This window comes from Hirundo rustica, chromosome 10 (genome assembly GCF_015227805.2).
Source record: "Hirundo rustica isolate bHirRus1 chromosome 10, bHirRus1.pri.v3, whole genome shotgun sequence".
NCBI lineage: Eukaryota > Metazoa > Chordata > Aves > Passeriformes > Hirundinidae > Hirundo > Hirundo rustica.
This window is the reverse complement of record NC_053459.1, coordinates 1580174-1593215: the sequence shown is the minus strand read 5'-3', so window position 1 is coordinate 1593215 and position 13042 is coordinate 1580174. Positions and strand designations below refer to the sequence as shown.

General features: G+C 49.2%; 2 protein-coding genes across 2 annotated transcripts; both read left to right on the top strand.

Annotated features, from left to right (window-relative positions):
* Positions 1-1640: 1640 nt before the first annotated feature.
* LOC120757257 (G-protein coupled receptor 35-like) lies at positions 1641-7085 on the top strand. The gene is made up of 2 exons (XM_040074480.2): positions 1641-1760; positions 3493-7085. Exons 1-2 carry the CDS (start codon positions 1752-1754, stop codon positions 4432-4434), a joined length of 951 nt encoding a protein of 316 aa, XP_039930414.1. The 5' UTR covers positions 1641-1751; the 3' UTR covers positions 4435-7085.
* A 4204-nt stretch (positions 7086-11289) lies between these two features.
* LOC120757396 (G-protein coupled receptor 35-like) lies at positions 11290-12204 on the top strand. Its single transcript, XM_040074696.1, has one exon. The coding sequence runs from the start codon at positions 11290-11292 to the stop codon at positions 12202-12204; it is 915 nt and encodes a 304-aa protein (XP_039930630.1).
* Positions 12205-13042: the final 838 nt, after the last annotated feature.

Below are 13042 nucleotides of genomic sequence, written 5' to 3'. Positions count from 1 at the left end.
AGGGGATGCAGAGATCCACCCACAGCCCATGGGGATCCACAGGGGATGCAGAGATCCACCCACAGCCCATGGGGATCCACAGGGGATGCAGAGATCCACCCACAGCCCATGGGGATCCACAGGGGATGCAGAGATCCACCCACAGCCCATGGGGATCCACAGGGGATGCAGAGATCCACCCACAGCCCATGGGAATCCATGGGGATGCAGAGATCCACCCACAGCCTGTGGGAATCCATGGGGATGCAGAGATCCACCCACAGCCCGTGGGGAGATGCCCATGCCAGAGCAGGTGATGCCTGGAGGAGGCTGTGACCCCGTGTTGGAGGCCAGTGGCCAGAGGGGCCCTGTTCCCAGGCTGGAGCAGCCGGTCCTTGGAGGGCTGCACCCCATGGGAAAAGCGACCCACACTGCAGCAGTTTGGGGAGGACTGTGAGCTTGTGCAAGCGACTCACATTGCAGGAATTTTTGGAGAACTGCTGCTCGTGAGAGTGGACCCACTCTGGAGAAGTTGATGTAGGTGTGTCTCCCATAGAAGGGACCCCAGTGCCTCACAGGGGGAGGACTCCTCTGCAGGAGCAGCAGAAGAAAATCTCGGGGATGAACTAACCAAAATCTCCATGTTCTGTCTCCCTGCACTGTCAGTGGGAAGGAGGGAGGGGTTGGGAGAAGAAAAGGTGTTTTAAGGGCTTACTTTATTTCTTATTATCCTTCTCTGAGTCTGTTAGTAATAAACTCACTTTCTATCTCTAAGATGCACCTGTTTTGCCATTGGAGTGTTTTCTCCCAGTCCTTTTCTCAGTTTAGGAAACCTTTGTTAAATTTTGCTCTCCTCTGCCCAGCTGTGTGAACTGCTCTCGTGGGTGCCTGGCATTTGGCCAGTGTCAAACCATGACAGCTCCAAAGACAAGAATTAATGGGACAAATCCTGAGGGAGTCAGTCTGGCTCCTGGCACACAGAAATGGGATTGCAACTGCTATAGCCTGTGGACAGCAAAACCCATCCAAATGTTCGTGAAATACCACCGGGGCACTCTGCTAACCATGTTCCTGAAGGTCCCAGCACCTCAGTGCCGCACTGCTGGGCAGTGAGTGTCATTACCTGGCTTCCCGGCGATGCTGATGGGCAGAGTTACACTCCTGGCTGCCGTGCAGAGGCTGAGCCAGCCCGTGACATCTGTCACCTCGCAGATGAGAGCAGCACCCTGTGTCCCTGGGATCCCTGTCACCGGGTGCACAAACACAGGCTGCCTTGCGGAAAGGTCCCTGTCCGTGCCCGGGGCACCTTCTGCCACCGCACCCGAGGCTGCACAGCCTGCCGGGCTCCCTGCGGAGCCTTCTGCTGCCAGAAGGGCCATTTGCAACCATTATGGCTTTTATTTCAGAAATTGGTTGGGGTTTTTTGTTTTTTTTTTCCCCCGCGACTGGAAAGATGAAATTTTGTAATTGCCGGGTTGTGCGAGGCGAGGGAGGGGAGCGCACTCTGGGTGGAAAAACTGACGGTGAAGCTTTGAGCTGCTGGGAGCGGGACAACAGAGGGCACCAGAGCCTCCAGCTCAAGAAAATCAGGGGATAAATGAAGCACTGGCGGGGCGCAAGGGTTCATTGCTGGTTCAGCACTGCCGGGCTGTGACAGCCCGCGGACAGCTGTGCCCTGCGCTGACACCTGCGGCCACCACGGATCTGCTCCCTGCCGAGGCACTGCGTGTCCTGCAGCCTCTCTGAGGACCCAGCCCACCTGCCGGCCTCACATGGAGCAGGTAAAGGCTTGTCCTTGTCCCCAGTGGTGCGTGGCAGCGCTCGGCCCTTCGGGGTGTGCTTTTCTCACCTGCTGCCAGCGCACGGCCCGGCCGGCGCCGGGAGCCCCGCTTCCCTGCTGCTTTCACAGCTCTTCTGCCTCTCTCGTTTGCTGCTTCATGCCGTTCAGGGGGGTCTTTGCCCCTCGCTGCAGTTTCCCATTAGTGCCTCCTCAGGTGTGGGGACACCTGGCCCCGGGCACACGGCCTTGGGAGCTGCCAGCAGCTCTGCTTGCGCGGGGGCTCGGGGGGCCGGGATGTCCGGCGCGGTGCGCTCAGCTGTGCCCCAGGGCAGCGGTACGCAGGCAGAGCGGCTTCTTCACTGCAAGGTGACCGCAACAGGCTACCAGGGAACAGCTGCAGCGCAGGCTGAAACCACAGAGTGGCCAAAACCTATGGGGATGAAAGCCCACAAGCATTAGGACATAGGTTGTAGTTAGTTCCTCCATTAATTCCACCCTAAAAATGACCGTACGCCTGTGGTTCAGTGTTGCCATACCAGTTCTGGTGCTAGAGCAGGTGTTATGCTTTCCTCTGGGGTTGCCAAATCTGTCTCCCAAGCTTGGACACCAAAAACAGTTCACTTACTTCACGCAATCATGTATTTTCACTGCAATTTACCTGTTGATGTTTAGAAGCTGCTGACTTATTAAGCAATGTATTGGTTAGATTGTAGGAATCTAGGCACTTTCCATGCCTGGCTCATTGTAAACGCTTCCTTTATGAGCTGCAGACAAAATCTGATTCATCCTTCTTGCTGGTGGTAAATGCCCTGAAATATTTAAAGGAAGAGCAGGAGATAGTTGAAGTTCTGGGATTCATGTTTTCTGCCCTAGCGAAATTTTGGCTTCCTACCTTTGAAGGCTGACATCAGACACATGTGCTCACTTTCCCTTCTTTCTCTGGAGACCTGTTATCCTCCAGGACTGCTTCTACCCCTGCTGAGACATTCCTCCCATGCAGAGGAATGGATCTGTGCTTGGGGGCACAAATCCTGCCCACAGCAGGCACCCAGCCAGCAGCCTGCAGCAGCATTCCCACTGCCCCTGGGAGCAAAACCGCTGGGCTGGAAGGGCTCAAGTCCTCAGGGTGTTCTCAGGTCTGGCAAGACCCAGAGCAAACCCATGGGGTAGCTTCAGCAGCAAAGCAAGAGCCATGGAGGGAAAATGGGGAATGCTGCCCTGGGCAAATGGGAATGCTGCTCTGGGCAAATGGGAATACTGCCCTGGGCAAATGGGAAATGCTGCCCATCTCTGGTGTGGGCTGCCCTAAAGCCCGTGGCTCAGACAACCACAGCAGAGGCAAAGGTAACAACAAAAATGATCATTCTGCTTTGCTATGACAGCCCGTGGCTCAGACAACCACAGCAGAGGCAAAGATAACAACAAAAATGATCATTCTGCTTTGCTATGACCCAAGGTGTTCATACCAGGGCTGGAGGGATGATGAGGCAGGCTTACCCCTGCAACAGCAGTAAGAGAGGGCTGTCCCGGTGGTTTTGTCACAGCTGGCAGTGAGTGACAGTGAAACTTTGATGGCTGAGGGACTGCTGGTGATGGTGAGCCACTGAACCCCTCCAGAAGCTGCCCACATGAGCAGTGCAGGGACACGAGGAGCTGCAGGGCCATGAGAGGGGAGGACAGCCACAGGACCCTGTCACTGAGCTCAGTCTCATGCCTGCACTCTTGCCTTGCAGAGACAGCCCAACGTGGACAACTGCACTGAGAGTGATCCACAGGGTAGAGTTGTGCTGATTCAGCTGGTTGTCTACATCCCAGTGCTCGCTCTGGGGATCCCACTGAACGCAGTTGCCTTCTGGGTCTTCTGCTGCAAACTCAAGAGGTGGACTGAGACCAAGGTGTACATGATCAACCTCATCGTGGCAGACAGCTTCCTGCTCTTCACCCTGCCTTTCCTGCTCTATTTTACCAAGTACAAACATCCCATAGACCAGCTGTGTTTAGCCATACAAAACATCTATTTTACAAACATGCCTATGAGCATCTATATCATCACCGTGATTGCGATTGATCGATACATTGCCATCAAGTTCCCTCTGAAAGCAAAGATTCTTCGATCCCCGCTGAAATCAGCTTCTATCTGTGGCTTTCTTTGGATAACAATGATAATGTATTCCAACTTGTATCCCATACTTCAGAGTAACTGGGATGGCTGTTGTTTTCGGAGACAATCTGTTCAACCTAGGTATTTCTCTTTATTCTACAGTATCGGTGGGTATTTTATTCCCTTGGGGATTGTGATTTTTTGCTCAGTACAAGTCATCAGTTGTCTAAAAAGGAAGATGGCCACAAGCCCTCATGAGACAAAACTATTCCAGAAGGCCGTGCACATTGTTTCTGTGAATCTGTGTGTGTTTGCTGTCTGTTTCTCACCTTTCCACATCTCACTGCTCTTGCGGTATGCAGTGGAAGTTGCTGGAGCTCATTCTCTGTTGCCGGGAGTTACAAACTATATTAAGATCTCTGCCTGCTTAGCAAATTGTAACTGCTGTCTGGATGCATTTTGCTATTATTTTGCAGCCAAGGAATTTCCAGAGTTTTCTTCTATGTTCCCCAAGTGTATATTTATGAGGTCCAAGATGAACCAAAGCGAGGAGTCACAGCCATCCTCAGATTAAGTGGTGGCATAAACAAGGTGTAGTGCATGGCAGGTGTTGAGTGCCACAATGCTGCTCAGTTTTGAGGCACAGGGAATGGAACCACCTACAGTGTTTGCAATCATTGTAGGTATAGGCATATGTACAAAAAGGGCCAAACCCCTCCAAAGGGTGTGATGATAACTTGAATTGCGTCCTGCTGTCCTCAGTGACTTGACTCCAGCTCTGACTACTGTCTTGTATGGTTGCATCGCAGCTCCAGGTGCCTTCTGGTGACAGCTTGTCTTGCTTGGCTTCATGGCCCTTCACTTCCAGTGTCTTCTGACTCGTAAGCCTCTAAAAAATTTCCTCCTGGGACTGCAAGCTCATATTCTGCACATGTAAACTGAGAGGCAATTAACTTCCTTAGTGACAACTGCCATAGAGTTCTCCATTAAATCTGTCACTGTGCAGTGACACGCATCCAGACCACAGTCTGAAACCACTGACTAGACCTTGAGCAAAGAAACACTCAAAGGACTGTTCCCAGCACGGAAAGTGTCCCATCTCCAAACATTAGATCCACATGCTTTGTGTCAATTCTTTGGCAGGCAACACGGTGGAAGCTGCAGTGAGCAACTGGGCCATAAAAACAAATGAAACTACTCAGATCCTTCAGCTGGTAATTCCTGTCCCAGTTTTGCTCACTGGGGTATTTTCTAGCACTCTGGCATTGCTGGTATTTTACTGCAAGCAGAGCAAGTAGCCTGTGTGTGTATGTGAGCCGTTTAACCACTGCACACTGTTGAGCCCTCATTCTGCCTTCTAAATTCTCTTTTCAAAGACAGGAAAAGATATGGGAGACAAATAGTGCCCGATCTTAACAACCATCTATTGCTTAAGGAGGCATGTGAGTGTTGTCACCCCTGTACCATCAACAAATATGCTGCAATTGACTACCCTCAGAAAGCAAGAGGCTTCTTGACAGACATCTCTTACAATCCAGGCAAGTGGTGTTCAGCGAGGAAAAACTCTTCTACTTCAGGAACAGCACAGAGGGCCTTAAAAAACAGTTTTGAACCTAGGATTCCCTTCTGAGACATTGCATCTCATTGCTTATAATGAAAGCCTGTTCCAAAAAGATTATTATTATTTTTATTATTTTGAAAAAAGCGATGAGGATTCATATCAACCTGTTAACCTACTGGTAACAACTCGCTTGTTTTCGCAGATTCAGTCATGCTCATGTTTTCTCCCAGTTAACATGGAGAACTTGTTCAATTTCCAAGGGGCTCCAAATAGGTCATCTACTCTGAAATACAGAACAGCTATGCTTTTACACATGTGGCTTCACATACAGGCCTCATAAGAGTTCCTTTTTCTCATTGTAAAGAGGAAATTAGCTGACTTCACAATCCCTGTCATCATTAAGGGGTTTTTTGCTGTTTCCAGTGAATGCTATGAAAACAAAAAAAAATCCATACTTTTGCAAGTAAAAATGAAGGTGTGTCATAGTAACATATCTATAAATAAATATTCATTTATTACCATTATACATCAGAGTCCTCTACTCTTAATGCTAAACCTATACTGGAGACTGGGAGAAAAGACTTTGCTACTGAGATATAAGATGTGCCTTACAGCAGGGTGTTTAACAGTGAAACCAAAAGATGAGCAAGGAACTTTCTGATTATCTGAAGATATATGTTCTACCTTGGAGAAAAATTATTATCTGGTTTATATGTCAACTTTAGGATGGGTTTCTTGCATCCTTCTTCAGTGAGCAAAGCCTCAGCTCCCTGAGTGCTCCCAGGAAATGGAACACATGAGTTATCAGACCCTGGGCCACAACAAGCTACTGGCCACCATCCAGCACTGCAATCACAATCCAGGAGGTTGGCGACACGCTTACCCCCAAATCCTTTCCATTTCCTAGCACAAGAGCCTGGGAAATGGTAGTGGGCACCAACCTCAGCTGCCAAAGTCCATCAGCTGCCCTGAACAGCAAGGCTGAACCAATGCATTTTACCAACATTTCTGCAAGATATAACTTTCCTGTGCCTTTAAAGAAAAGAATGCTAATTATGGTTTCTACTTCAGGCTTGAGAGAAAAACAAACAAACAAAAAACCAAAACACGACCCACAAGGAAAAGCCTACAAAGCAATTCAGAATCTTGCTTTCATGTGAGTGAATTAGTGAGTAAGTGAGCAGCAGATATAGCATTTTCAGCCCTCCTATGCATGGAAGGCAGGGGCTGGTGTAAAACAGGATTTTACTGTTGGGTGGCATTTGGGCAGACCTTAAACATGAGTTCCTACCAGAGGTTTGAGCTCCAGGGGCCTGAGGGACACACTGGGGAGCTGTGGGATGGGTACAGCTTTCAGGTGTTGGAGGCATCTTTGATTTGTTTCCTTGGCACAGCACAGCTGTTCCAGAGGTGGGCACTGCCCAGCAGCTCCACAAGCACTGAAGCAGCATCAGGGAGTTGGGAAGCACGGGATGTTCCATGCCCTGCCCAGTGTGTGCACACAGATACTCAGCTGCTCCCTGGTGCTGCTGATGCCTTAGGACTTTAGCTTTTAGGTTTTTCATATATTAATAATCCTGCAATTGTTTAGTGCATAACTCTAAACTCCACACGCAGTGTGAACTGCTCCTTCCCCATTTTGGTCAGACACAACAATTCCTCTGCACGCCTGGCAATCAAGGACACCTCACTGTCTCAGACCCCGAGAGATGGAAACAAAAGTGAGTTGGGGACAGCAACTTGGGGTAAATGACTTCATTACCTGAAGCTGTAACTGGAAGGTTAACCCCCAGTATGCAAATGAACCAAACTCATAATAGTGTGAAAACCTATGACCAGTGGTCAATTTTTGGGTGTAGCCCCTGTGTGGGCTTTGTCTGCCCTAAATGTACCTGAAGGCCCTTCAATAAATACAACTGCTTTTTATTCCTTTGGTTTTGTCTGGCCTCTGTTTTTTAGGCAGCCTCAAAAGGCATCACTGCAGGAGCATGGGGAGGGCTGCAGCACAGAGCCCTGACAGGGTTTTCTGTCACGAGCAATTCCCTGCAGTGCTGGGGAAGGGGAAAGGGGAAATAGCCCCAACAGCCAGGGGTGGTCACTGTGTGGGGTGGCTGCACTTAGCCTCAAACTGCCATTGACATGCCAAAAATAACACTGATACGTTTTGCTCTCAAGCTTACAGTTCTCTCTTGGTCAAGATCTGCTGTTGCGCCATCCTTGCACCATCCTTTCTTGCTGTGAGAAAGGCAAGAAACAAACCAAGGAACAAATGGGGCAGAGCTGGGTGCTCTAGGGCAGCCCGGAGTCCTGTGTCCCTCTCCCGTGTGTGGAGATGGTACCAGTACCCCTCCCACCGTGCCAGAGGCTCTGCCCCTCTCTTGAGTGCCAGCAGTTGCAGCCAGCAGGGCACAGGGATGCAGAGGAGATGGAGATGGAGATTTTCCCTGGCAGGGAAAGGAGGCAGGAGCCCATCAATCTGTGTGTCAGCAGGCCATACCAGTGGTTCTTTGGTTCTTTACCTTACAGAAATATTTTGTCCCGCTGGCTACTTTCACTAAGAAAATCACTTTTCCAGGCACAATGTAGTGGCTGCTGGTGTCAGTGCAAGGTCCTTTGGAGCTCGCTGCAGGCAGCACTGCAGCACACTGGTGCCTGTGCAGGCTGCAGTGCTGCTGGAATACCCTGGAATACCCTGCCCGAGAGCTGCCAGCAGGGAAGTGAGAACGCAGCACAAGTGCCACCTCCGCTGCGCCACGCGGTGACAGCACTCGCAGCACTGGGGCAGGCTGAGAGCTGCAGAGGCAGGGGAAATACCAAGTCATTGGTCCGTGGCAGGGGTGATAAAACCTCTGAGTGCATAGAGGGAGAGCACTGTGAGCAGCTGCAGACGAGGGTGGCTGATGGGGAGAAGAGGTGGAGAGAAGGATGGGGATCCTGAGGCTGCAGTGGCCAGGAATCAGGCACAGACTCAAGAGCCTCAGCAGGAGACATTAACTTCTCCACAGAGAGCACTTTAACCTAGCTTTGCCTACTGGTAGCTGTTGTTGAGTTTGCTTTGACACGTCCTGGTGAACCTGCTGCTCACAGCCAGCTGCCTTGTGCCTGGTGACATGGCTTCTCCCTCTCTTGAGACCTCACTCGGCTACTGAGACCCTCCTCTGGCAACCTCAGCACCAAACTGTGGAGGGGAAGCATCAAACTGGAGAGGGGCAATGAGCTGAGCCCCTCCAGGCACGATTTTGACTGCTCATGGTTCATTCCACTAGTGATTGCCTGGACATAGACAAGAAGAGAGTGTGAACAACATTTGAGGATGATGCAAAGTTTTCTATACAGGGGTGAAATTATCATAACCCAGAAGCTGGATGACTTTGAAAACTAAAGCACCAACAAGGACATAAAAATGTTGTTGGCTGGGGATCAATGAGCTAACTAACATGTGAGTAACTACTTGTAAGCATCCACCAAGGAGCAGCCCCAAGAAAGGCGAAAGCAGTCCCTGGAAAGTCAGAGGCATGTAATATATTCTGACTACACTGGCATGGAATTATTCTCAAGGGCTGGCTTGTGATGTGCAGACAGACAGTGCTCTGGAAGCTGCTCAGGAAGATGACCTGGAAAGTGGAAAGGGGAAATACAATTGCCCAGCACAGCAATTCAAGGTACTAATATCAGGACCTTTAAGCACGTTGATCTGAGCTTTTCTGGTAAAGAGGCTGCCATGGGGAGCCCAAAGCAGCCCCTGGGACACAGACGCCTGCAACCACAGAGCAGTCACAAAGCCAGCAGGTCACAGGGTCACAGTGCCACATTTTCTCAGAATTGCTGGCTGAGAAGAGCTATGGAATACAAGAGAACTACTATGATTCAGAGTGAAACGCTTTATGATAATCACAAAAGTGCCTGCAAACCACTGCCCTCACCTCTCCAACAGCTGCAGGACTGTTGGGGCTGTTCTGTCCCAGGGCTCAGGCAGTGTGACAAGAGAAGCCACTCCTGCTCCAATCCCAGCAGGGGTGGCACTCTGGAAGGCAGAGGGAAGACCTCAGGACCTTCCAGGGCAATGGGTCCCCTTCAAGCACAGTCTGTTGGGCGAGGAGTGTCAACAGACGCTGCCCAGTGAGACATCAGGCAACGGAAGGTAAAGCATCAGAAAAAACCCAAAGCTATTCCACCACCAGAGAAACTGCTGCAGGGATGCACGGCAGACAAGCCTTTCACCTCCCTGCAGGATTATTGCAGGCTCCTCAGTCGACAGGAGGTGGTACAAGCCACACCAATGGTGATGACAGAGGAAGCTCTGCCCTGTGTTCAGAAGGAGCGCGGGTGCTTGCTCGGCCGGCGTTGCTGCTCTCGCAGCCACCAGAAGTTGGTTATCAGAGGACCCCTTGCTGGTCATGTGCAAGGAGCACTGCTTGTCGTGCCTGCACAGCGCTCCACGGCTGGGCTGGAGGAACTCACTCTCTCCAAGGACAGCAAGCAGACAGGTAATTTCTCCTGGCTATTTACTGACACTGTTATTTGAATTCTGCAAGGCCTTTCCCCAGCCATGGTGGGCCCCCAGAATAGGCATGGAGAAAGAGAGGGCTGGAGCCAATGTATTTCCAAAGGTTCATTTTGATACTGACCACATCTGACATGTTTTGGGATGCTTAAGGGCTGTCTCAGCCTTTGCTCGATCTTTTCTAGGTCTCCGTGTTACAGTCTTCCCTTATATCTTATGGGCTCATAATGCATTTCTCATGTCTAGAGGACAGAGCTGCTGCAGGTATCTGCTGTACCATGTTCCCTCACCTCTTCAGAAGTCTCCTAGCATGATTCCTCTGCTGCATGATTTTCAAAGCTCACCAAGACAGATGTTCATAAATGCTGCAGCACTGCCTTACGGTTTGCTCACTGGGGATGCTTTTGAGAGCCATGAACCTTCTCCCATGGAGCCACGTTCCCTTGCAGGGAAAACCCAAAGACATGTCAGATATCCTGGGTCTTTTCTGTCCATGAACAATTGCACCCGGAGCGTGCTTCTGCATTAACTCCTCCAAAGCTGGAGGTCAAACAGCAATTTTGCCCTTAGATCCAAGGTGATAAAACCACCCACTAGACCAAACATAGCTCACGTCTTCCACATGGCAGCTGATCACATTCCTGCCATGGCACTGGTGAGGGGTTTTTTGTCTTGGAATTGTAGCAGTTTGCTGTAATATTTCTGAGATGAAGATAATCTTTGACAATCCTTGAAAGGCAGCGAGCAGATCCAGTACTCTGATTCTCAGTGCAGCCCTCTGAGTACAGAATTTGATGGCAGCTGAAACTAGTGAGAAATATACTAATAAGAGATACAGTAATAATCATTCGTATCACTAATGAGAAGTGATGCAGAGACATCTCAGGACTGAGGGAAAGGACAGCTGTCTTTTCTCTGCACATCTGGAACATTTTGAGTTCTGAGGGCACCAGCTGGCTTCCACTGAGCCCTGCTATAAGGGAAGGGATGAGAGCTGGGTTTAGGTACCCTCTTCCCGTTATCTAATGTTCGCAATGGCTCACATAACTGCTTGCTGAAGGATATCTGCTGCTGCCTGATACAAGTCTGAGCCAAAATAGGGGCCCAAGCCCTCTTTCCTGCCACTCTCCAGGAGCAGTACAGGACCCAGTACAGGACCCAGGGAGAATCTGAGTTTTTCTCTCCTTCACAACTGATCAGGCTTGTTTCCCTCTTCTTCCCACTAGGTACCCTGCACCAGGTTTTCATGGCTGGTAAAGTCCTGAACTCTCTCAATTAGAATTGATCACTGATTCAGTCCAGAACCTCCCCCGTAAAAGGCTTCATTTGCTTTTGCAGGAACTGTACGTTTTGATAGTCCCAAAATGAACAGCAGCAGTTGCAATATCACAGCCTATGAAACATTTTCACTTATCCAACTGTGTGTTTACATCCCAGTTATGATTTTGGGCATTGTGCTGAACGTGTTGGCGCTGTGGGTGTTCTGTGGCAAACTCGGCCAATGGACAGAAACCAGAGTATACATGGTCAACCTGGCTGTGGCTGACTGCTTGCTGCTCTTCACCTTGCCGTTTAAAATCCTGTCCCAATTCCAGCAGCTGAAGGTAGACGGGTGGTGCCTGGTTCTGGAAGGTGGCTATTTCATAAACCGCTTTATGAGCATTGGCATCATCACCAGCATCGCTGCTGATAGGTACCTCGCAATCAAGTACCCTTTGAGATCCAAGGCGCTGAGGTCGCCGCTGAAGGCAGCTTTTGCCTCTGGATTCCTTTGGATAGTCATCATCTGTGGGACTTCCCTCATTAAAAGTTTTGAGGACCGGAGAGAAGATGATTTCTGCTTCGAAAAGTCTTCTGCAACCCCCTCGGTGATCACACTGTGTGCCACTATTATCGGGTTTTTCATACCACTGCTCATCTTGAGTTACTGCTCCATACAAACCATTGCAGAGCTCAGGAGAAGGAAGAACGAAAACTGTCACAGTGAAAAGCTAACCAGGAAAGCTTCCTACATTGTGTCTGCAAACATGGCTGTGTTCATCATATGCTTTTTACCTCTTTACCTCGGGCATCTCCTCCGCTTCATCCTGGACTCCAGCAGCTCCGACTGCTCGGTGATACAGAGCATTAACGACTTTGTTCACTTCGCCTCCGTCCTCGCCAACACAAACTGCTGCCTGGATGCCATTTGTTACTACTTTGTCAACAAGGAATTCAAGGAAGCATCTTCCAAGCTAGCAAAGTCCAAATCTGAGGGCAGTGAAGAAGCTGAAATTTAGCTCCCACACAATACACATTAACGCAGAATACATACAGCACACATTTTACATTTGCTGTGTTCGACTGGGACTCACTGGCAGGGTTTCCTGCTTGCTTTTTATAAGTAGTGGGATGGAGGGACATTCTGTTATTGGGAAACATTCAGATACATGATTCAGCTCTGAATCAGACAACCACAGCAGCCCAGATCCTGGTCTAATGATCTAGATTGCCGCTGACAATTCTCTGCCTTAACACAAATTTGCATAAAATGATCGATTTCCCCTGCCAAAAATCCCCTGTCTTTTATTTTCCCACAAAACTCAAAAGAAGCACAGGCAGTGGTAAAGGACTGGGTTTTGTCTCTCATCCCCACTTTGGATCAGTGTTTGTGCAGCTGTGACAAAGAAATAGGCTATTCCAAATATCAACAAATTTAAAAAAAAAAAAAAAAAAAATCAGAGTGAAACCATGCAGAGAAAGAAAAGACAGTGTTTCTATAAGTCACAAACATACTAGTTTTTAGTTGCTAATAACTCACAATCCCATAACAGGCATGTTTAACTTGCTTTAAAGAGCTACAACATGGTCATCATTACAAGGTCAGAAGAAATTGCAATTGCTTGTACTGGGGAAAAAAATGTTTACTGGGGAAAACATCAAAAACATTTGAGTCAAATGGCATTAAAATTAAAGGAGTTGGTGCAGGGTAGTGGGAACAAGGATTTTGTATTAGGACTATTCAACCTTATAAAGTAAAGTATTGTCTAAAGAAAGTGGTGGCAAATTCTGCTGTTCCAAAGAAACCAACCTAAATAAAGTTGTGTCGCTAGCGTGGAATTCAGATTCTTAATGAGT

Bases quoted from the DNA above. Each gene is read 5' to 3' on its own strand.
- LOC120757396 (XM_040074696.1), top strand. From the start codon at position 11,290: ATGAACAGCAGCAGTTGCAATATCACAGCCTATGAAACATTTTCACTT.